This window comes from Oncorhynchus clarkii, chromosome 33 (assembly GCF_045791955.1).
Source record: "Oncorhynchus clarkii lewisi isolate Uvic-CL-2024 chromosome 33, UVic_Ocla_1.0, whole genome shotgun sequence".
Taxonomy (NCBI): Eukaryota; Metazoa; Chordata; class Actinopteri; order Salmoniformes; family Salmonidae; genus Oncorhynchus; species Oncorhynchus clarkii.
Genome location: NC_092179.1, coordinates 24,570,071 through 24,595,847, shown reverse-complemented (window position 1 = coordinate 24,595,847; position 25,777 = coordinate 24,570,071). Strand labels below are relative to the sequence as shown.

At 43.4% G+C, this 25,777-nt stretch overlaps 1 protein-coding gene across 2 annotated transcripts in view; it reads left to right on the top strand.

The window, feature by feature from the left end:
* Positions 1 to 2,200: 2,200 nt before the first annotated feature.
* LOC139393227 (voltage-dependent calcium channel subunit alpha-2/delta-1-like) overlaps positions 2,201 to 25,777 on the top strand; it is a 153,078-nt gene continuing 129,501 nt past the window's right edge. For both annotated transcript variants that reach the window (XM_071141676.1, XM_071141675.1), the window contains exons 1-3: positions 2,201 to 2,610; positions 23,133 to 23,214; positions 25,083 to 25,199. In XM_071141676.1, the coding sequence (XP_070997777.1) occupies positions 2,522 to 2,610; positions 23,133 to 23,214; positions 25,083 to 25,199 (288 nt within the window). In that variant the 5' untranslated portion in view covers positions 2,201 to 2,521. The remainder of the gene's footprint in view (positions 2,611 to 23,132; positions 23,215 to 25,082; positions 25,200 to 25,777) is intronic.

The window sequence follows — 25,777 nt, the reverse complement described above, 5'->3', positions numbered from 1 at the left end:
ACTAACAATGCAAATGACTCTGAGATACAAATAATATTACTACACAGATCATACATGTAACGTTAGCTAGCGAGCCAGCCAGCTAACGTTAGCTAGCTAGCTAACAGTACACTTTAACTTGAAATTAAAATGACTTTCTGACAAAATTACAAACGTTTAATATCTGAAAATGTAGCTAGCTAGACTATCTTACCCGTCCGTATACATGGGTAACGGTTCTCCCGCTCTGTCATGGATGCCATGGTTGCCCTTAGTTTGAAGATGTAATCCGGAGACAAGTGTTTTATACAACAATGTGTTCCCTTTCGACTCTCTCTGCATATTTGCAATCAAACACCAGAATATTCTCCATCTCATTAGCTATCATACTCTAATTCCTGTGATTTCAAACCTTGGTCCTCCACAAAGTGGACAGCAACACTTATGCAGTTCACTACATGATATCTTTCAAAATAGCTGTGGTAGAAAGGATTACCTACACATACTAACCAGCTCATGCTATAGACAAAAGCATGCTACATGGCAGACCAATCCGAACACAACTCTCTGCATGTCCATCCCACTCATTATCTCATCCAATCATGGTTAGCGGGAGGGTTGCTGACTTTTTCCGTGGCTAAACCAACTAGGCTCATAATTTAACAATTGTATTTACAGATGGCATACAAGTTTTTTATTAAGGCACATGAAAGTTCACATGTTCCAGAGAGCATTTCTGCAAAAGAACGCATTTTAATAAAAAAATTGTTTACATTCAAATGGCTCTCCTGTGAAGTAGTGACTCGTAAAATACCCCTAGTTTCCTGAAACGAGTCACAAATAACGATTGACATATTTTCATTAAAAACATTATTTTGATTAATTTGTTCATACTATTGCATCTTTCCACAAGATATAGTCCCAACACAAATCTAGGGTTGCTTCTATCGGTTCGGTTGCAAGAGACGTGACCCAGTCATTCAGTCTTCTTGTTCTGTATCTATAGACGCGAGTCGTTCGTTCTAAATGTTCCATTGTCATACTGGCTGTCAACGTTCTTATTGTTTGCTTGCCAGCTAGACAACTACGGCTAACTTAGTCACGTCAAAAAAGTGCAGCCAGAATACCAGCAAAGTAGCTGCATTAGCATTTCTTTGAGCAGTTTCTAGAGACTTTTATTTTGATACATCCATAACAATGAGCTAATGAGGTGCGATTTCACCTGGCAAAGGAAATGTGCTCACTTGTCAGGATATTGTTGTTCAGAAGAGCTAGCCAACAACACAGCTAACACAATCACTTCAAACTGAAGCAGGAATATATATATATTTGTATATATCCCCAAAAATTATGCCAGCTGATTCATGATTTCAACTGGCTGAGAAACGCCTGTCTGTCTCGTCCCAACTCCCAACATGTTCATGACCAGTTTTAGATTGAATTTGAATATTGAAACAATGTTGCAAATGTCAGAGAGACAGATAGTAAGGATTAAACAAATCTCCGCTGTTGAAAACGAAATGTTAGTCAAAAACAAATGTGAGATAATGTCTAGATGCATTTTATAGTGGAGATCAAGTTGATAAATTGCTTGGCTGGGCTGATGAGACAGTGGATTGCGCAGTCAGATGGAACATAGTAAATAGTCATTTTAAAGTCATAGATTTAGCCGATGGTAACTTGTGGAATAGACACAAGCTGGAATGCGGTTTTAACCAATCAGCATTACACCCACCAGTTGTATAAAATGTATTAATGATAGATAGATAGATGCAAATATAAGAGTGGTTATATATCCCCAGCCCAATTCTTCAGTTTAGCAAGCAAAGGGGCAGGGGTCAGACTGTTAAAATGATCTGGTACCTTTAAAAAAATAACTGCTATTTTATATAAGCCATGCAGTCACAATTTTAGAACAGTTTCCTTTGTCCCGATAGAAATATCATCAATATCATACATATGTGATATAATGTATATTAAAATGAAAAGGGATGCAGTTTTTGTCTGCCAGTGAGTTTGAGTCGGTCTGGCTGGTGTTGTGTGCTCGCTAGGCGGTGGCCGTTCGTTGCCCAGCCCCAGTGAGGAGTGAGTGCCTTGTATGGAGAGCAACGCGTGATGATGATGATCGTTCTCAGGCAAGGGGTGGGGGTAAAGTGGAGTGGGGGGCTCGGAAACCGATCCGCTCGGGAGGGCTCTCTCACACACATTTCCTACACACACTGTTCCGTGCTGACGAGCGGGGGAGATATGAGAACGGGGCGTCCTCCCTCTCCACTCTTCTAAAAACACACTGGGCGCTTCTTGTAAGGTTACCGCCGGAGATCTGACACACACTCTTTCAAAAAGACATACAAACACAAACTCATCAGGGGGAGACGAACCAGCTGAGATTTGTTTTCAAACTGTCCCCCGATGGCTGCGTGACAGGTCCACTGAACGCGCAAGAAGACGCACACGGTTCCAGGATTTGGACTGCTTCACGCATCTCTTTCCCTGTCTTGAGTCGTTTTTTAATATCGTGTGTTGGGAACTCCGTTCAATCATGGATACCTACAGCTCCTTCACCGCTCTACTTTTACTTCTGGCTTCGTTAAATAGTGTGTCAACCGTGCAGTTCCCGTCGCCACTTCTGTAAGTAGCCTTACCAGACAGCCTGTCCTGCGATGACAGCCTGTCCTCCGATGACAGCCTGTTTGCTTTCCCAATACTAAACCTAAAGCAAAATACAATAAATTAATACAATAAATGTATGGCTATTGTGATGTAGGATAGTTTTTATTTATATTATTATAATATAATAAGTATATCATTATAATAAGCCTATTTGACAATGTTGTTATGTTTACAAATAGCCCAATAATAGCCTACAACATTTTTGGAAAAACTTGCATTGCATTGCAAACGGTTACCCATCGGTTTATGAAAACAAACAGTCAATGGAAATGCATAACGTCTTCGAAAACTGTGACAATGTTTGAATTGTGCTTCTGGATCTTGCTGAATTTAGCCTGTAGTTAATAGCCGACTTCGTTTGATTAAACACACTTTACACTGATTTAGTGGCGGATCAATCAGTCATAATAAATAGGCTATTGTCATTACAGGCTACCCCGGGTGATTCTATGCGGGTGGGGTGGGGTGGGGGGCAGTAACCAGTCCTGGGTGGTCATGGGAAATCAGCAAATCACATCACAAATAGCTTTGAAAATGTCTTTAAACTATGATGCATTGTATTGAATCACTGTTCCAACTGTTAATTTGTATCTGCCCTAATTTATTAAATAAATACATTTGAAGTGATCCATATTCAAGTTAGATACTCATATATGTTCAGTGGTAACTCCCCCTCCAATACATATTTTTCCCCTTCAAGGAATTTTTTGAAAGTGGAAGCTGATTTACTGGATTTACACAATTTAAAAGCTCTAAAATTATATTTGGAGAACAACAAAAACAGGCAAAAATGATTTCAGCCATTATCAACTTGGCTGTTGTAGCTTCATTCACCTCAGGTGATAAGGGAAGTGCATAACATTCTAGAACAAATACATGCCATAGCCTACAGAAATTTGCTACTACACGCTAGCAACTACACACTAGCTCAGCACCTGTAAAGTCAAACAGGAGTTACCTAGCCAACCAGCCTGGTCTAGACGTAACATAGAACATGTAAATCCGCAACACTCAAATTAGTATGATATGTTACATTTGGTATGGTTACGTAAGACAGAAGGTTAATTGTGGCAAAAATATAACGCTAACGCCTAGCAATCCAAAGGTTGTGTTCGAATCTCATCATAGACATTTTTTGCAAATTTGCAACTGCTAACTACTTTTAGCTACTTTGCAACTACTTAGCATGTTAGCTAACCCTTCCCCTAACTCTTTAACCTAACTCCTAACCTTAACCCTAACAACTAACCCATAGCCTGCTAGCTAACGTTAGCCTTGGCCACCTAGCCATGTTAGCAACAATGCATTTGAATTAGTAAAATATCATACTTTTTGCAAATTTGTTGCATATTGTACGAATTGCAATATTAAATGCTCTGAGATCATGTTGAGCCATCTTCCATAGTCCTAAAGCCTGTCATCCAATCAACCAGCCTTCCCGCCAGCTCTGAGCCGTCCGCATGGTCCTCTAGCCAGCTCTGTAATACCGCTAAACAGGCAAAACAAACGCACCATTTTTTCTCTCCTATCTGAGCCAGATTGAAAGATGGGGGAGGCACTAAGTGTGGACAATCATATTTCAGCACCCTTCTGGCAACGCCCCTGACGTATCTTCAGGTAAATCATGTCCAACTCAATGAATTGGACGACTTGAATCTTTCATCTCAGTGCAGTGACAAGGCAAAGCAATGAATGACCAAATAGTCTCAGCCCACTGTAGAATACATGTATGGCTCTACACACGCAATTCCATGTACACTGAAAAAGCAGTACGCCAACCCTTTCTAAGGCCCCATTGTCGGCATCATATTGTCAACGGCGACATGCCATGCGGTGGCATTTTGATTACTTTAGGAAGGATAGGCTTCTTTATTTCTATCCAATATGAGTTAGGCAGTACATCCCTACCCACCCATTCCCTTTTCCTTGAATACCTTGCATGTAATGGTGGAACAGTGACTACTAAAAAAGTCAAAAGGTAGTTCTATATGCAATTTTCATAAATATAATTAGATCCTTGGCAAATGAACTGATCAAATGTCTAGCTGCCATGCTCAGAACAGAAGACATGCCCATTCACTTTGACATGTCTAGCAGGTGCAGTGGTTCACTGTCTATGTGTTTATTAATGCCCACACTGCTATTCTGTGCTTCAAATGCAGCTAGTAATCAAATGACACCCCACTCAGCTCCAGGGCGATCTGGTTCTGCCTAACTTCAGGGGTCTGTTTAGGAGGGTGCAACGTTACAGAACGTTCAGATAGGAATGTATTGTGTAGATTAGATTACCTATGTTTGTCTATCAGGTTTGTCTATAGGTTTGGAATCCTGTTGGTTCTATGTGTTACATTTCTTTCTGCAAAATTATGATAGTTTCACCTCATCACCTCACCCCAGGTCTCATGGATGGAGGGCACAGGTGGCCAGTGGTACATTAATTGGGGAGGATGGGCTCATAGCAATGGCATTCATTTAATATCATTAATAGCGTAACATTCACTACATTCCATCCATTATAATGAGCCGTCCTCCCCTCAGCAGCATCCTGTGAGGGAGGGTGACATCACTGCCTGAACTATGTTCTGTTCTCTTGGTCTGTTCCCCTGGAGATCAAGTGATCCATTTGGCTCTCATACTAATGGCACCGACCAGAGGATGATGTCATACTGGCAGAGTAGTCCAGCCATAGGCATTGAGGATTTATAGACACTGAGTGTTATAGAGGGAGATTTTATAGACACTTAGTGGTTGATGGTAGTCGTCGAGTTTTAAAGACTAAAAATGTTGATTGACTGACACATTATTCCCTATGAAAAAGGACTTTTAAACTGACAATGATTGAGAAATCCAAAATTCTTTCAAATGCCTTTTGGGCTGGCCGAATGACGAGTTTCTGACGCGCACTGGCATCTAGTATTCAATTGGTTCCTTAGACGTTGAGGAAGTAGTGTGAATGATGGGATTTAAACCTGGTCTTCTACCCACCACAGGACTGTATTAACCTTGGCATAAACAGACTGGCAACCCGGTTAGCTATAATACTTGACTACAGTGGTGGTCAGTGCCGTTTAACGTGAGGGAGGACAATACATTTTTTCATAAGCAAGGCCTTATTTCTATTACAGCATGTTGGATGACTGTCATTCATATTCCATTCACCCAGTTCAATGTAACATTGGTAGGTTTAGGCTACTACATGATACTCAAATCTTCCCTGTACCCATCAGGAGGCTGCTGCAACCTAGCCTATGAATGAAAGTTTACAATGTAGGTGCACACAGGTCGAGAGAAAATGTTGAGATGACAGTGACACATTCAATACCGCCTTGTACACTCTTGCCTGCATCTAGGTGATCTAGGGTGTAATCATTAGTCCAACAGTTCCAAATGAGAGTTTCTATTGGACAAATTCAGGTATGTTATCCCGGTTTCATTTGCTTCCATTTAAGAAATATTTTTCAGCAGAATCGGTGGAATGAATACACCCCTGATCACTCATAAACAGCCACGTTGTATTCATTCTAGCCTCTATGCACTCTCCTCCTCTCACCTTCTCCCTTCGTTTGTGGACTTCAATGAACAACACATCAGCCATATGTGACCGGGGGAAAAAACCTTTCCAAGCCATGTCATAACCGCTACACACAGCCTACATAGTTGTCCCCATATTAGTTAAAGTAAAGTCAACATAACTAATATAACTAATGTGTTAGTAAACCCGCTACAATTATGCAGTAACGTTAGTGTATTGTCAGTAAGCAGTTCCACCAACGGGCCCCGGTGGCAATACATTAATTAAACCAAAAGCTTACCTTGACTTGGAAGAGTTCCAGTGTTGTGTTGGATAGTCATAGCCAACTAGCTAATATAGCATCCCTCTGTTTGAGCGGGTGTTTGAGTAACTAAACTAACCGGCTGCAATTGCTAGCTAAGTAAGTGAAACTGAAAGTGAACAAAATTACAATCTCTCTCTCTCTCTCTCTCTCTGTTGCTTCTCCTTCATTTTTGAAGAGATTACTTTTGTTGAAAACTCTTCAACTATTGTCTTTCGCTCTCTTTGAGTCAGCTACTCATCACATTGTATGCACTACAGTGCTAGCTAGCTGTAGCTTATGCTTTCAGTACTATATTCATTATTTGATCCTTTGATTGGGTGGACAAGATGTCAGTTCATGCTGCATACGTTCTGACAGGTTGGAGGACGTCCTCCAGATGTTGTCTTAATTACTGTGTAAGTCTATTGAAGGCGGCGAGAACCATGAGCCTCCTAGGTTTTGTATTTAAGTCAGTGTGCCAAGAGGAGGATGGAAGCTAGCTGTCCTCCGGTTACACCATTGTGCTACCCTACAGAGGGATGTTGAGGCTACTGTAGACCTTCATTGCAAAACAGTGTGTTTTTTTTAACGAAATTCACTGAGGAAGATGGCCCTCCCTTCCTCCTCTGAGGAGCCTCCACTGCTTGACTACCATATAAAGCTGACCGGGTTTATCTTTTTCTCACTTTTGCCGTGATCAGAGCTGCAGCAGTTGGCCGTCCTCGGGTTGGCAGTGTAACCATACTGCTCATTTTACTACTTTGACAGTGATTTTGAGTGACTATTACAGAGGAGGTGTTGAATAAAATAATGAACACACACACACACACACACACACACAGGCTGTTGAGAGGAGCTCTGGAAATTGTCTGAAGTGCTCCTATAGTTGTAAGACAGGGGTAAGACACAATTAACATCTTGGCTTTAGAGAATGTTCTTCTGTCTCATTCTTTATCTTTCTCTCTCTCTGCCTCTCCCTTTTTCTGGCTGCCTGTCTCTCTCTCTCTCTTCCCCTGCCTCTCTCTCTCTCTCTCTTTCTGCCTGTCTGCCTCTATCTCTCTTTCTCCCTTCCTCCCTACCTCTTTCTCTCTCTCTCTCTCTCTCTCTCTCTCTCTCTCTCTCTCTCTCTCTTTCCCCTTGCCTCTCTCTCGCTCTCATTCTCCTTACCTCTATCTCTCTTTTTTCATGCCTCTCTCTTTCTGCCTGCCTGCTTCTCTCTCTTTCTGCCTGCCTCTCTCTCTCTCTCTCTCTCTCTCTCTCTCTCTTTCTCTCTCTCTCTCTCTCTCCCTGCCTCTCTCTTTCTACAGTCCCTGCCTCTCTCTTTCTCTCTCTTTCTCCCTGCCTCTATCACTCTCTCTCCTAGCCTCTCTCTCGTTCTACCTACCTCTCTCTCTCTTTTTCTTCCTGCCCCTCTCTCTCTCCCTGTCTCTCTCTGCCGCTCTCTCTCTCTTTCTCCTTGCCTCTATCTCTCTTCCTGCTGTTCTCTTTTTCTCCCTGCCTCTCTCCCTCTCTCTTTCTCCCTACGTTTCTCTCTCTTTTTCCCTTACTCGCTCTCTCGCTCTTTCTCCCCGCCTCTCTTTCCCCTTCCTCTCTCTCTTGCTTTCTCCCTGCCTCTCGCTCTCTTTCTCTTGCTTTCTCTTATTGTTTCTCTCTTACTGTTCCTCTCGATCTCTTTTCATATTGCTCCCATCTCTCACCCCCTCCTCCCTCTCCATCTTTCTATCCCTCTCTCTGTCACAGTGCGTGACTGCATCTCTGTGCTCCAGTGCTAACCTCACATGCCAGTGTCTGTCTGCCTCAGATTTTCTGCAGCCACTCTTCTCCCTCTCTCTCTCTCTCTCTCTCTCTCTCTCTCTCTCTCTCTCTCTCTCTCTCTCTCTCTCTCTCTCTCTCTCTCTCTCTCTCTCTCCTTGAGATGGAACATGTCTCCTAGGCTGCTCTGTGGCTTCGAGGCAGATGATTAACATCATCGAATCTGAAATGCAAAGTCTGATGTCACAGATTGTGCCCCCAGAGAGGCCCGGTGCCAGCCAGTCAATCAGTCAGCCAGTCATCCAGCCAGTCAGACACCCAGTCAGTTTTTCAGTCAGCCTGTCGGCCAGTCAGTCAGCTAGTCAGTCATCCAGTCAGCTAGTCAGTCAGCCAGCTAGTCAGCCAGCCAGTCGGTCAGTCAGTCAATCAGTCAGTTAGTCAGTCAGTCATCCAGTCAGTCAGTCATCCTGTCAGTCAGTCAGTCAGTCATCTAGTCAGTCATCTAGTCAGTCATCCAGTCAGTCAGTCAGTTAGTCAGTCAGCTAGTCAGTCAGTCAGTCAGCTAGTCAGTCAGTCAGTCAGCTAGTCAGTCATCCTGTCAGTCAGCTAGTCAGTCAGTCATTCAGTTAGTCATCTAGTTAGTCAGTCATTCAGTTAGTCAGTCAGCTAGTCATCCAGTCAGTTAGTTAGTCATCCAGTTAGTCATCCAGTCAGTCAGTCAGTCAGTTAGTCATCCAGTCAGTCAGATAGTCACAGTCAGTCATTCAGTTAGTCATCTAGTTAGTCAGTCATTCAGTCAGTCATTCAGTTAGTCATCCAGTCATTCAGTTAGTCATCCAGTCAGTTAGTCACAGTCAGTCATTTAGTTAGTAATCCAGTCAGTTAGTCAGTCAGTCAGTCAGTTAGTCAGTCAGTCAGTTAGTAAACATCATTATGTAGTTTTTAATCAATACCTATGTTTAAATGCATGAATAAGGCCTTTGAGTGACTTGATTACATGATTACGAAATGTATTTTCTACAAAATACATGATTAGAAAATATATTTGCTACAAAATACACAAATGAATGATTAATTAAATATTTCCAAACCGGTTGTTCATGGGTAATGAGCTATTAAATAATGCTTTATAAGCATTTTATTGACCCCCGTTTAAATAAAGCTTCACCCTATCTATATATAAATGGAATTTTGGCCTGATGGGTGCATGTCATGTTATCTGGTTACAGTCAAGCCTGTGATCGCATTCGTCTTGCTTTTGACTCAGGCTCTCCCCTCTCTCTCTCTCCCTTCCCTCTCCCACTCTCCCTTCGTCTCTCTCCCTCCATCTCTCTCCCTCTCCCCCTCCTCCCTTCTCTCCTCTCCTCCGTGTCCCACTCTCTCTCCCTTTCTCTCTCCTTCCCTCTCCTCCATTTCCATGGTTCCCATCACCCTCCTCGCCGGGTTTCTCTCTCTCAGTTTTAAAGCATAATTAGATTTCATGCTCAACCAGCTAAATAGATATGCCTTTTCGTGTTCCCAACCCTGTCTCCACTGATCTGCTGGCATAATGTGAATCCGCTCCACCCACACTCTCTGCACTCACCGAGGCAATGGTTAATAAAGAGTTAAAGAAGCTGTCTGTGTCCGTGCACAGGGACTAGAACACAATGGTGTTTGTCGACCGTGTATTCAGAGGCTGAGTTGTTGACTAGGAGGTTCCACTGACTCAGTGGGTTGGAGTGTGGAGCATCCAACACCATGGTTGTGGGTTAATATCCCGCATGGGTTTCTTATTCTGCATAAATATTTTAACTTTCAACTGTCAGAGGTAAAAAGAGTCTACTTATGACCATATTAACGGTATTATATTTTAGAAAGGTGTTTGAAGCCAACCCGGGTTGTATGTCTGTGTATGACTCCGCTCCCCATGAGAGAGCTGGTGTTAGCAGGTATATTTCAGGAGGAATGCCCACGGCCCATCTGCGTAAGCTGCTAAAGGCTATATCTGTTACCCAGCTAACCAGACACCAGGGCACACGGTCTGGGCCCACAGCAAACTCTGCTGCACTCTCTCTTTGATCTCTCTCTCTTTCTCTCTCTAATCTCTCCGTCTCTGCTCTCTCTCTTGTTCTCTCTTTCTCTCTCTCTGCTCTCACTCCCCCCTCTCTCTCTCCCTCTCTCTCTGTCTCTCTGCTCTCTCTCTCTGTCTCTCGCTCTGCTCTCACTCTCCTCTCTCTCCCTCTCTCTCCCCCTCTCTCTCTCTCTCTCTTTCTCTCTCTCTCTCTCTCTCTCACAGGCTATATTTGATCTCTCTAGCCTCTAGGGTAGGGGGTGAGTGTCCTGACTCTGACTCAGACCTGGGGGTTGTACTGGTCTGGGATATCTTTGTACCGCGCTAACTCGTTCCCCCCATACCCCATAATTCTCCCCCACGTTCCACCACTGAAGGTTAGGGGGATCCACACTTTATGTGCAGCCTCCTGTTTGTTGTTTTAGTGTCCGGTGTCTCCTCCACCCCCTCCTCTGGTTCAGGCCTCTGGGAAGAATGAAAGACTACTTTGCCTGGCCTGATGTGTGTACACTAGGAAGACTGGAAGTAGAAGTAATCACCCAGCGCTATGCTAACGCTAAACTAAACTAGGCTACGTCGTCCCCTGCCACCTGTGGCACATGGTACTTCCCAGAATGTTCCATTGCGTTCCGAGACGTTGCCCAGGAGACGTTGGGAATGGGAATGGTTAACAGCTGTTTGGACCGATGCCCTGTCCACCACAGGAACCCCGGCTGTATGTAACGCTGTACAGTATTCTTGAATCCCGGAGCAGGGAATGAGATCTGGGATTAGACTACAACACCATGTCTATCTGTTGAGACAGAGAAGGCCATTTAAGACATCCTTGTCTAAAGGATCACTAAACTATCCTCAGCAACTTGCTTTGAATTTAAACCCAGCTGAAGAAACTTAGATACGCTATTTCAATATATTGAGCTAAAAACCTTCTTAGTCAGACTTGAATGCCAACTAGACCAAAACCACCAGTTCTAGGAACGTTTGACCAATCTGCTCTAAACTAACAGAATTTTGACAAAATCTTAAAGGGAAAATTCCCAATTTATTGATAATTTCTGTACCTTGGAAATAGTCTGACTGCAATGTACGATGAGTCTTTGATTCATTGGCTATATTCACCACTTGCTAACACATCCTATAATACCCCAAAACAACGGAGGCTCAGTCATCAGTGCTTCATGTCCGTTAGTCTAACAGTTCACACATTAATCCCAGACTTTATAAAGTCAATAATAAATAAATAACAGAGGCATTTGGACACGATGGGCCTTGTGGTCTGTAATGGAGTCGTGTGGACACAAGTGGTGTTTACAACACTGGTTGGGTCAGAGTGGACTCATCAGAGAGACACCTTAACTCTGAACAACCCCAGCAAAGAGGCACTTAGCCTTATTGTGTGGGTGGTAGTCTGATGTTAATTGCACATTTTGACTGGAGGGTTAATCTTCTATTTTTAACATGTCACATAAAAGTGGGTATAGTGTATTTTGTGAGGCCGAGGGGATGGATGGGTTGGGTTGGATTGGGTAAGGCTGGTGATTGGGTAAGGCTGGTGATTGGGTAAGGCTGTTGATTGGGTAAGGCTGGTGATTGGGTAAGGCTGGTGATTGGGTAAGGCTGGTGTGGTTTGCTACAGTGCTGGGTTGATCCAGTGGAGGGGGAACTCCGGTGCAGGCATTTCGGACTGTCAGATGATTGTCAGATGTCCAGAACCAAAGGGCAGCACCCACGCAGCACCCACTCCAAGCTGCATTTCGATGGTAACCTGAAATTTCACAACACCCCCGGGTATATTTTTACTGTGTCTGTTGGAACTTTATCATTTAATTAAATATACACTATTCTCGTGTATATGGGTGTGTGTGTGGGGGTGGAAGTGTTTAACCAGAAGTCCCCACAAGAATAGTAAACAAACAAAAAATGTACCAACTGGGTACATTTTGTTAGTCCCCACAAGGTAAAATATTATTTTTAGGGGGTTAAGGTTAGAATTAGTGTTAGGGTTAGAATTAGGGTTTGTTTTAGGGTTAGGTTTAGGTTTAGGTTTATTAAGGTTAGGTTTTGGGGTTAGGGTAAGGTTTAGGGTTAGGGGTTATGGAAAATAGGATTTTGAATGGGACTGAATTGTGTGTCCCCACAGGGTTAGTTATACAAGGTGTGTGTGTGTGTGTGTGTGTGTGTGTGTGTGTGTGTGTGTGTGTGTGTGTGTGTGTGTGTGTCAGGCATCCTTGTATTGCGGTATAGTGAGATATAGTAAAGGTATTTGTTAGTGTATGATCGTCATTTTGTGATGTCATGGAGATTCCACTGTAGGGGAAATGAACATGCATGGACAACAGTGGACAGTCTCTCCTCTCCTCATATACTCTCTGTTGTTATTTATACCATAAGTACCCATTGGAGTGCAACAAGCACGGTTGCCATGGGTTCCCACATAACCAGCCGCCTCAGATCAAAGCAGGGGTTCCGTGTTCCGGTACTCTGACTTCTTAACAGGAAAATGATGGTGGGAGAAGAGTGAAAGAGAGAAGAACATCAATAACCTCTCGCTGCCCAGGATAATGAGAATGGAAGACAGCTAGCTACAAAGCCTACAATTACTGTGTGATTGACCTCGATAAATAAAGAGGATATTTTCCTTTAACTGCCTGTTTTGCCTCTCAGGGAGGGAGGGAGGAAGGGAGGGAGGGGAAGGGAGAGAGTGATAGAGAGCAAAGGAGATGTTTAAAGTGAAACAGACTGAAGGAGAGAGAGGAGGTTAGAGGTAAAATGAGAAAAGGAGGGAGAGGGAGGGAACGCAAGGGGAGCAAAGGAGAGATAAAGAGTGCTAGAAAAACAAGGAGAGATGAAGCAACAGAGAAAAGAGAGAGAGCAAGGTAAACAATGAGAAAAAGAGATACCAAAGAGAGAGAGAGACTGTTTGTCTTCGCCATTGTTCTGTCAGGTTGGTTATTAAAGCCTACTGCTCCACAGTACCAGCTTTTATTAGGTATCTGATGGCTAAATTATAGCCTCCCTCTCTCTCGCACTCTCCCACCTCCTCACGCCTATGTCACTGGTATATCCCTCTAAGAGTAGATTAGAGGGAAAAATCATCACTAATAAGGGGTTGAGGACAGAGACTAACTCAGTGTATGAGACCGATAAATAACTAATGTTATGTAAAAAATAAAAAATAAACACCCCCGTTCCAGTCTGCATCTGTCTGTCAGGCAGTTGCTGCCTGCTGCCGTGCTTCTTCTCCCTGACAGTTTGACAGTATTTAGAGATCAAGTGTGGCTCCGCTGACAAAGTGTGAGTGTCAAAACAGCCCTGTGTTAACAGCAGAGAGTGGAATGAAGAGGAGTGGTGGAGAGGAGAGACTCAGAAAGTGGTGTATTTAGTCTAACTGGCTGCTGTGCAGTTGCGTCGCTACAATTAGCATAAACTTGGGTAATGTTGAACTTTGGTTGCTAGCTCTCCTTGGGACCGTTAAGTCGCTGTGTATGTCCTTGTGTCTCATCTCCTCCTTTCATTGAAAATTACTGGTCACCAGTAGTTAGGTCACTGATTATCTCAGTTACATGTGAGAGGTAACTGCTAATCTTAGGTTTGTGTCCTGTCCAGAAACACGTCCTACCCCCTAGATCTGATTATGTGAAAAGATTGGATAGGTGTGAGCTATATGGCAAAATATACACCCAGCCTATCAGGGATAAGATGAAACTACTACCATACCTATCCAAATCTTTCAGATCTACATTAAGTACTGCGGGGATGGGGCTAAGGGTTGCTTCAGGATGGGGCCTTGACCTCTTTGTCGATCTGTTTCTACTCTATGATAGTGCTCAGGAATGATGGGGCTTTGACTTTGCAATCGATGGAGCTCTCTACTGGCTAGTGGTGTTTACATGGTGTCAGGTTCTGCCCTGATACAAACAGAAGTAACAAAAGTAAACAAATTAAAAAACAGTACAGCTATGGAGTTCAAACATTACATTTGACATTTTAGGCTTGACTGAATGCTGACTCTGTTGGAAGCCCACTTCAGTGTTTTTGTAAAAATAAAATGGCTGACATTGTGGCTGTGTGGTTACTCTGGGTCATTGTAACTGTTATAGGCTACCTGTGTACTAATTGAGAGCTGTTGCCTTGGCAATGAGGAGAAGTGTGAGGATCACTAATGAAAGGTTGAAATGAGAGGTGAGATTCCGTGAGATGTCTTACCGTCTTTAGATCCAAACCCTGAATTAAACGTCTAACTTGACATAGAAACAAAACAGTATCTGACGACAATGACACAACACTTCTGAAAGAAAGTCTCCTTGAAGAGTAGTCATCACTTTCTGCTGTTTAAATGGGTTCTTGTAGAAGCGAGACTTGGCTCTTTCACACTGGGAATCTGTTCTCTCCTTGTCTGCAATGATTGGAGAAGACTTCACAGGTGGAAACCATGTGGTGGAAGCTCATCATCAGGCTGGATTTCACCTGGTCAGTTCATTCAGATCAGAGCAATGAAGCAGAGGAAAGAAGAGCAGATGGAAATGAAAACATGGAGAAAAAGTGGTCATGAATAAGGCCTATGTGGAGGGCATACGGTGGCTGTGGAGAATACGTTTTAGAGAAGAGAGAGAGGGTTGGAATACAATTTTTTATTGGCATAGGTGAAGGAAGTCATTTTAAGTTCAGAGGAATCCTTCAAGGGAGACTTTCCAGAAAAAACTCTCGGGGATCTTTTTGTGAGAAAGATTGCCCCAGCGGTGGACAACTCCCATCTTTACTGCCTGCTTGCCAGCTCTAGCCGAACCCAGCGACGTGTGCCAGTTAGCATATTGTACAAGGCCTTTACAACTAAGAGAAATAAAACTAAACTTTTCTAATCAAAACATATTTACAGTAGCCTAGCATACTTAGCATGAAGCAAACACACTCTATTAGGCACCCACAAAATGCCTCAGAAGTTCATTTATAAGGCCTTATGATACATTAGTGCATTGTAACACTAATTGAAGTGTGTATCAGAATACACGTGACATTTTGGATGGTCTTCTTTCTTTTTTCATGCATTTTTTATTTTTGTTGATGGGCCCTATAGTAAAGACATGTCATTTAACGATAATAAATGTATCACCTTTTACCTTCGGTATGAACACGACCAGTCATGATGTCTTCATCTTATTGTCAAGCAAATCACTTGAAAACATAGGCTACCTGCGCATGTTGGTCCACTCCACAATAAATCCTGCATCCAAACAGTGCACTGTACAATGGCGCCATTGATCAATGGAAATACCTTTTTGTCAGCAAGGTAGGAAGAAAAGTTCAGACACCTGAAAAGTTGTTGAAATATGGGACTGTCAAGTGCAGCCAAATGGGGGGGGGGGGGAATAGTTTAAACCGTGACACAGAGTTGGGGCTGTTGGTTTCTTTTGGAATATGCTTTTATTTTTTAATTTACCACTGTAGCAGTACAAATTGAATTTTAAACATATACACTCTTAGAAAAAAGGGTTCTTAAAGGGTTCTTCGACTGTCCCCATAGGAGAACCCTTTTGGGTTCCATGTAGAACCCTCTTTGACAGCCGAAGAACCCTTAAAGGTTCTAGATAGCACTTTTCTTTCTAAGAGTGTAGGAGAATGGTTCAATTACCTTCTGGTGTGTATTCTAAATGGTTATCTGGATATTGGAAAGTACCCATTGCTTCAGTTAGTAGCTACATCATTTTGAAAAAGAAGCTGGGTGAAATGGAGAGGAGAGAACAGAAATGGCCTCAGTAGTCCAAAGTAACCCGAGGGCTAATCCAGCCAGAGGTCAGACAATGATGCTCTCAGTCTGAGTCAGACAAGCTATTCTGGGCTTCCCACTCTTCTGTAACGGGCTCTGGGATTGGGCGCTCCACTCTGTGTTGTGCGTGGTTATTGGCTAAACACGTTATTCTTGGGCAACTTGTTCACTATGGCCCTTGAGCAAGGCACTTAACTTTAATTGGCTCCAGGGGTGCTGTGCTACTATGGCTGACCCTGTAAAACAACACATTTCACAGCTACTAAGTGATAATAATGATGTATACAGCATGCAGTACATATATTTGTTTTATTGTTCGTTAGTGCTGTACTGTAACATATAGTGTTGTGTTTCCAAGTCTTTCAGAGAGGTGGCCTGATTGGGGATAGTACTGTTAAATACTATGTTTCTAGGGCACTTGGGGTCAGATCCTACTCTAACATTCAGGGATCACTCAGGGAACAGTCAGGGAACGCTCGGGGAACGCTCGGGGAACGCTCGGGGGACGCTCGGGGAACAGTCAGGGAACGCTCGGGGAACGCTCGGGGAACGCTCGGGGGACGCTCGGGGAACAGTCAGGGAACGCTCGGGGAACTCTCAGAACTCTCGGGGAACACTCAGGGAACAGTCAGGGAACGCTCGGGGAACACTCTGGGAACACTCAGGGAACACTCAGGGAACAGTCAGGGAACGCTCGGGGAACTCTCTGGGAACACTCAGGGAACACTCAGGGAACAGTCAGGGAACGCTCGGGGAACTCTCTGGGAACACTCAGGGAAACATTTGTCCTATTTTATGCTTCATCACACCCCCAATATAGCACTTCAGTTGATGAGTTACTGTACATAATACAGACCCTCCACACGCGTGCGCTCGTCCTCGTGCACATACACAGAGAATAGGCTCAGAGGGGCACCTTACCCCTTCACCTTTGAACCCCATTATGTCCTCTGAAGGCCCCAGTGCTCTGGTTTCAATGTTTTCCGATACACACAGGTGACAGCTGGTCTGGGGAGGCGTCTTCTGTTACAGAGAGACAGAGAGAGAAAAATATTTGTCTAATCACCAGCTACTGTACAAGGTTAATAGGTTAAATATATGAGAGGCTAATTCTGTGAGGCTAAGATGCAATTGAAAGATTGAATCAAAAGATTAACCAAAAGATCCTCATTGCCAGTAGTGGGGAACTCTCCAATGAACTCTCTGAACAAGTTAAATATCTTTATCTAATCACCTGTATGTGGTGGGGTGTATTTGGATGGCTTACTGATTTTGTGAAAATGAATAAAAACACTCATATCATATGTCTTTGACAAAATAACTGAGTGCCATACTGCACGAAGCAGGTCACGTCTTAACTGATTCAATAGTAATCATCTGTCCTGTCCGAATTTATTCCCATGTAGTCATATAAAAAAAATCACCACCTCTCCATTTGGAATTCACAGACACGCATTTAAATTGAGATGTCTCTGCAAGAAACCTTGTGGGAGGTCCATGTCATTTCTTTTAAAGTGGAGGCTCTCCCTCTGCATATCAGATTATATATTCATCCAACATAAAAACCAGTCTTCTCTCTCCTCGGGCGCACCTCCGGCAGTGTACCCATGTTGATCTGCGCTCTGCTCTCTCCACGGAGCAAAACAAACCCAAACATTACATTGTGCAAGAGGAGGATGGCAAGTAAGAGAAAATGAAAAACGTCCGCCGTTTTCTAAATGTGCACAGTCTGTTGTGTAAGTGGGGGATGTTAAGAACACAAGCAGCAAGACAGCGAGAGAAAAGGCTCTAGGGGGTTATGGGTCTCTCTCTTTACACTTGGCTGAGTTTCACAAGGCTCCACTCAGACCCAGCCCCGGAGTGTGCAACTGGCTGTATTGCTCGGCTCTCTCTCTCTCTCTCTCTGGCTCACCAGCCATTTTGGGTTTTCCCGCCTCAAAGCCCACACCCCTTCCTCCGTTTCCCCTTCGCTAGGGAGAGTGAGAGGGAGAAATGAGAGGGGGAGGGGGTAGGGCGATGTCATCTCGTTTTTCCATGACCCGCTCCAAGTTTCCATCCTCTCAGAGGGCTTTGTTGAGCTCTTTAAGTGTTGAAACCTCTTTTTTAGACATTACTTCATGGTTTGTCTTTGAGAGAAAAGCATTGCTTTTCCTCCTTTGTGGTAACATCACACTTTTTACATTATGTGTTGAGGTAGAGCTTGTCTTTTTAAACAATACAAGAACCCTTATTTGTTTAGAGACATGAATAATAATGCTGTTCCTGTCCTTGACTTTAGATGAGGCAAGCTTTTTCGCAATGCTTTTATCACAGTCGTTAGTTCACTGTGTACCAATAGTAATGTGGTGTCATTTTTTAACCAACACTCTGACCTCTGGGTCCTCCATAGCTGCCAGAGGCTACAGGACAGTTACATTATCTTTACTCAGAAACGGTGGCCCCTCCATGGGACAAGGTTTATTGTTGCTCCCCTCTCCTCATTACCGGCTGCCTCTCCTGTTTCAAATAAGTTATGGGGCTGAACACACACACACACACACACACACACACAGAACAAATTGGCTGTAGGCTGTACCGTCTGTCTGTAGTTATTATACAGTATTGGATACTGTAAGAACTAATCATTGTTTAATCGCGAAGCAGAGTTGGCTTTTGACCAGATTTACTAAGCTCTTCCACCTGTTGTTGGTTACCTGAGGGAACACGGCATAAAAGCTAGAACATAAGGTCAGTATTCAGAGAAGGATTCAAAATAGCCGGCCCATATGTTCAGTCGTAGAGCCTCATCATAGAGAATATGAAGTCTATTCATTATTTTATAAATGCTGCGTTCTAAATGTGATCTGTTTCTCTCTGCATCTCCTGTCCAAATGCTATTCTAAGTGCAGTGGCAACACATTTACATTTTAACAGAGGACCTCATTGCCGAGGGCACCTGTTGCATCTGCCTAGCCTGTTGGATAGGACCATGGGACACATTTCCAGGGCCCACCCTGTTGCACATAGCAGACAAAAGCTGACTCTGCAGGCTAGGACCTTACTGTGACCCCTAGAAGCTATTCCTGCTGTGAGCTAAGGTCTTGAAGCAGCAGTGTGTCAGTGGTGCTGGCTCAGTGGTGCTGCCTCAGTGGTGCTGACTCAGTGGTGCTGGCTCAAGGGTATGTCATGCACTAATATCTTCATGGAGGGGTTAGGATGAAAGGTGTGTTAGCGTGTGTGTGTGTGAGCATGTGTGTGAGCGTGAATGAGTGCGCAGCCGTGTGTGTGTGTGCATGTGTGTGTGTGTGTGTGTGTGTGTGTGTGTGTGTGTGTGTGTGTGTGTGTGTGTGTGTGTGTGTGTGTGTGTGTGTGTGTGTGTGTGTGTGTGTGAGTGAGTGAGATCAGAAATGTGCTGATAGTACTCCAGCCTTACCCCCAAGCCCCCAGCACCAGTCAAAAGTCTGGACACAGCTACTCATTCCAGGGTTTTTCTTTATTTTTGCTATTTTATACATTGTAGAATAATAGTGAAGACATCAAAACTATTAAATAACACCTTGTCACAACACAACTGATTGGCTCAAACAAATTAAAAAAGAAAAGATATTCCACAAGTTAACTTTTAACAAGGCCTACCTGTTAATTGACGTGCGTTCCAGGTGACGACCTCGTGAAGCTGGTTGAGAGAATGCCAAGAGTGTGCAAAGCTGTCATCAAGGCATAGGGTGGCTACTTTGAAGAATATCAATTATAAAATATATTTTGATTTGTTTTACACTTTTTTGGTTACAACATGATTCCATATGTTATTTCATTGTTTTGATGTCTTCACTGTTATTATACAATGTAGAAAATAGTACAAATAAATAAAAACCCTTGAATGAGTAGGTGTGTCCAAACATTTGACTGGTTCTGTACGTTTTACAGCCCTAGTCACATTGCAGTGTGGGTTATTAGATAGGATAGCATAACACGTATCCAAAGTCAAGGGAAAATAGTTAATTTCCCTTATGACCCCAAGTCATGCATTTTTAATGGTTATTGACAAGGATTTTTAACACGTTTGTGTGTGTTGGGAGAGGGGGGGGGGGGGGGGGGCAAGGTGCGTGCCTGCCTGCATGTTTTTATTCACGTGTGTGTGTGTGTGTGTGTGTGTGTGTGTGTGTGTGTGTGTGTGTGAGTGTGTGTGTGTGTGCGTGTGTGTGTGTGCGTGTGCGTGCGTGTGTGTGCGTGTGTGTGTGTGTGTGTGTGTGTGTGCGTGTGTGTGCGTGTGTGTTTCTCCCTAGAAGATGAGCCTGTACCACGTCTCACTTGTCAAGTAATAAGATTCATCTAGGTGTTTGACACTTGATGAGTTCATGGATATGGATTCATACTTCCTCCCCTAACTATGTTGAGGGTTCATGTACTGCTATGGTGTCCTTCAAATCAGGGATGAGTCTCAAATGGCACCCTATTCTCTATATATTGCACTAGGTTTGACCAGGGCCCATAAGGCTCCCATAGGGCTCTGGTCTAAAGTAGTGCACTATATAAGGAATAGGGTGCCATTTTGGACACAGCACATGTCTCCTCTGGGTCTGCATTTAGGTGTTTCAAGTAGATGTCATTTACCTGCTGTTTGGACATTTGCACACTCAATCACTGTGTTTACCTGTGGATGGACCATTCACCCACTGCTAGACTATTCCCTACTGCTAGTGTAATGAATGAGCCAATGCAGTCCACAATCCCCACGTCAACCATGCGTAGATTTCATCGCTATTGTATGTGACCAGATTCGTGTTCAATAGGGCACGCTGTAGCAAAACGTTTTCAACAGAGGACAAAAATGTGTTCAAAATGGCAGCTATGCTGGTTATTCAATGTGTCTCAATCCATTTATTTATAACACATTTGGTCTTATGGTTACATATGGATCTTTTCTCTTCAGAACAATGAAGGAACCACTCACTCTCACTGTGAACTTGACACACTTTCAGTGTTTACTTAATCCATACTGTATACACCGTTGAGCCTATTAACTATTGTTCAGTTTCTGGATAGGGTACAGACAGTTAATTGAGGCAGATCAAATCAAATGTATTTATATAGCCCTTCTTACATCAGCTGATATATCAAAGTGCTGTACAGAAACCCAGCCTAAAACCCCAAACAGCAAGCAATGCAGGTGTAGAAGCACAGTGGCTAGGAAAAATTCCCTAGAAAGGCCAAAACCTAGGAAGAAACCTAGAGAGGAACCAGGCCATGAGGGGTGGCCAGTCCTTTCTGGCTGTGCCGGGTGGAGATTATAGGAGAACATGGCCAAGATGTTCAAATGTTCATTAATGACAAGCATGGTCAAATAATAGTAATCACAGTGAACAGGTCAGGGTTCCATAGCCGCAGGCAGATTAGTTGAAACTGAAGCAGCAGCACAGCCAGGTGGACTGGGGACAACAAGGAGTCATCATGCCAGGTAGTCCTGAGGCATGGTCCTAGGGCTCAGGTCCTCCGAGAGAGAGAAAGAGAGAATTAGAGAGAGCATACTTAAATTCACACTAGACACCGGATAAGACAGGAGAAATACTCCAGATATAACAGACTGACCCTAGCCCCCCGACACATAAACTACTGCAGCATAAATACTGGAGGCTGAGACAGGAGGGGTCAGGAGACACTGTGGCCCCGTCCGATGATACCCCCAGACAGGGCCAAACAGGCAGGCTATAACCCCACCCACTTTGCTAAAGCACAGCCCCCACACCACTATCTTCCACCAGCAACTTACCATCCTGAGACAAGGCATAGTATAGCCCACAAAGTTCTCCGCCATGGCACAGCCCAAGGGGGGGCGCCAACCCAGACAGGAAGACCACGTCAGTGACTCAACCTACTCAAGTGACGCACCCCTCCTAGGGACGGCATGAAGAGCACCAGTAAGCCAGTGACTCAGCCCCTGTAATAGGGTTAGAGGCAGAGAATCCCAGTGGAGAGAGGGGAACCGGCCAGGCAGTTAAATATTGTTCTGTTTCTGTATAGGGTACAGGTAGTTTATTGAGCCAGTTAACTAGTGTTCTGTTTCTGTATAGGGTACAGGTAGTTTATTAAGCCAGTTAACTAGTGTTCTGTTTCTGTATAGGGTACAGACAGTTTATTGAGCCAGTTAACTAGTGTTCTGTTTCTGTATAGTGTACAGACAGTTTATTGAGCCAGTTAACTAGTGTTCTGTTTCTGTATAGGGTACAGACAGTTTATTGAGACAGTTAACTAGTGTTCTGTTTCTGTATAGGGTACAGACAGTTTATTGAGCCAGTTAACTAGTGTTCTGTTTCTGTATAGGGTACAGTTAGGGTACATAGGGTACAGGTAGTTTATTTGTATCTCATTAACACAATCAAAATAAAGCATTATGATAGAATGGAGTCTTGCTGTTACTAATTTCTCCCTCTACTATCCCTGCATACATTACCTACTATCTCACCCCTGTCCTTTTTACTCACCCACTGACAACCATGAATATATCCTCTACTCTCTCTATATCTATATCTACTCTAATGCACAGTTAATGGGGAGTCAAAACACATATTCTCAGGGTAAACATGACTATTTTATAGACCGCTTAATTTATTAGCCTGCATGGCGAGATATGTTTTGCATAAAGTGATAGTCAGCAGTACTGTTACTGCCTGACTCAACTGCTCTGTTAATGTGTCGTCATGTGGTATCTACTGCAAGGTGATTGGCGAATCAAAGTAAGTCAAAATTATTTATGCAGTGAGGCGGAACATTCACAGCTTTGCAGATAGAAATGTAACATAGAGATAACTTGATTCCTTATTCTATTTGACAGACATGTATTTCTATTGGATCGTTCTGCACCTTCAGGGTCTTATTTATTAGTGCACACTGAAGCAAACTGTTTTGCAACTGTTTCTTACTGAACAGTTCAGTATTTCCCTCACTGTTTCAGTCCATTGTCTTTTGTTTGGTGCCAATTTAATATGATCCTGAAAACAGCAGTTCAGAGATATCAATGTGATTGGATAAGTAAAACCATTTGATCATCGGATTCGATGGGTTACAGGAAGTAAATTAATTTGAATGATTTTGATTGGTGCTTTCATTGTTTCCTCAGGATAAAGGAATGGGTGGAGCAGATGCAGCAGGAGCTGGTCACACTGACGGACACAGCCAGCGGAGTGCAGAACCTCATACAGGTGGGACACACAGGTACACCTTGTAAACATAGGAACACAGACGTGCACAAACGTGCATATACCACACCACCACACTCCTCTCAAACGCACAGGAAGCTTGCAACCCCATAGTCACACATCCACAACTCTGGATTTCAACAATCAATATACACACGCGCACACACACACACACACACACACACACACGTGCACACACACATGCGCACACATACTTTGATGTGTGTCACATACAATACAATGATGGTTGTCACAACAAATCTGGACTTTACAAAGTGCCATCTCATTAGTGATATGTGGGACATCTGCTTACAGTATTCTGCTAGGGGAATGTCCACACTCAAGGACTATCAGTGTCAACTCCAAACACCACATCCCTATCCCCTTCCCTAACAAGCTTACATGATATGGACAGTTAGGAGGAGCTGTTACTTTGGCTGCATCCCAAATGGCACCCTATTCCCTATGCAGGGGGCTCTGGTCATAAGTAGTGCACTATATGGGGAATAGGGTGCCTTTTGGGACACATCCCTTGTGTTGATTGCTATAACCCTATGACACCTCTCCTCCTCTTGCCTAGCCAGGCCTGATATGGAGCCTCTGTAATTATGTCTAGTTTAAATGTCACATGCACAAGTACAGTGAAAATGTCTTTCTTGCAAACCTATAGCCCAACAATGCAATAATCAATAACAATGTATAACCAGAAAACAAAAAAATAAGAAATAATTAAGAAATAAGAAATGCACAATAATCATCACAGTAATTGTCAATGTACTTCAGATTCCTTTTGGATTACATTTTTCAGACATACACACAATGCATGACGTCCCAGGGACAACACACAGGCATGATTTCCCTTGAGCAACACAGTATTCTCAGGAAAATACCCATAACAGACACCATATCAGGGCTGCCTCTTGCCCTGCTTGTCATCACAGACATTTAGAAGAAAGAAAACAGCAGACATCTTTACCATGATGGTGTTATACCACGTTTGGAGCTCATTTCCTGTCGCAGGCATCATTTGATGCTCATGGGGTGAGGTAAAATAGCTAGACTTTATGACCTAATCTTGACCCAATAGCATATATATAGATAGAGAGTGGGATAATATCAATGGTCGACTGTACATTCCTTTGTCCTGTTGCAGTAGAATATATGTAGGTTTCCTTCATTGAGACCTCTGGCAGCATGGCTGCTTTGTTTACTACACAGGGGAGGGGATTGTATTTGCTTGTAAGCAGAAAGAGCATGTGGAGAATAACCATCAGTATCATTACTCATGGACAAGCAGAAACACATTGCACAGCCCCACAGAGGTTAGCTAAGTAAACACACACTTCGATACACAGACTTAGACACACACACGCACACACACACACGCGAGTGCCCGCACACACATTCACACACTACAGGCCTGTGGTTTTAATGTCGGACCTAGAAAGCCCCTCCGGCTGCTAAATAATTGGCTGTTTGGCATTTCTGATTTTTTATTGTTTAATTCCTCTTGCTGAAACATATTCCATATTCAGTAAATGGTGTTTGCCGTTGTGCTCCAATGTTGCATAATGTTGCTTGATTTACACTGGCATTGTACACACAGTGGTGACATCATGATTTGACACATTTGACACATCTGACACATTTACATACATTTGGATTATTGTGTTCATTGTCCCTGCAAATAAACGTAATCAAGTACATTTTTTTGTGACTATCCTCATAGGTACAATTCTCAGATACACCATGTCAATATTTTATCAAAGTATCACTCTCTCCTGATTGGTCCAGTGTCACCTTTGACCCTTGTTTCTCTCTCTTGATTGCTTCACTGTCACCTTTGACCCTCTATCTCCTGATTGGTGCAGATCTTCCAGAGCCACAGGAAGTACTTCAGTGTGGGGTCCAACGATGCCAGCCAGCTGGTGGCTAATGCAGCGGGGAACATAGAGAATCTCCTGGCCAACCGTTCTCGTGCTCTCAAGGTGAGTACCAGTTCATAGCAGTCCACACACGCACACGCACACGCACGCACGCACGCGCGCGCACACACGCACACACGCACACACGCACACACACACACACACACACACACACAGATGCAGACAAAGTCACACACACCTTAACACCAAGAAAGAAGGGTATGAAACTCATCTCCTGGAAGGCTGCAGTGTCTGCAGGTTTTTGTTTCTCACTCACACTTGATTCATCGCATCATTGCACAGATTGGCTTTATTTCACAGATTGGATAAATTGGTCCCTTTCAAAATGAAAGACTGACCAACAGCAGTAGCCCATAATTGAGTACATTCTTAGTATGTTTGGAAATCCTTATAGCTCTGAGACTTCAATAGACCGTGTTAGAAAAGGCAAATTGATGATATCGGAAATGATGACCAAGAATGCGAGCTATTTGTTGTTGAATTAGGTTAGTGATAGGCTTAGGGCGAAAGGGGGCAAATCCCATTTGTGGTTAACAAATATCACACTGCCATCTTTTCCTTCATGACTAGACAATGTCAGACTCAAAGTTCTCCTCGCTGTGTCCTGATGCCCTCTGTAT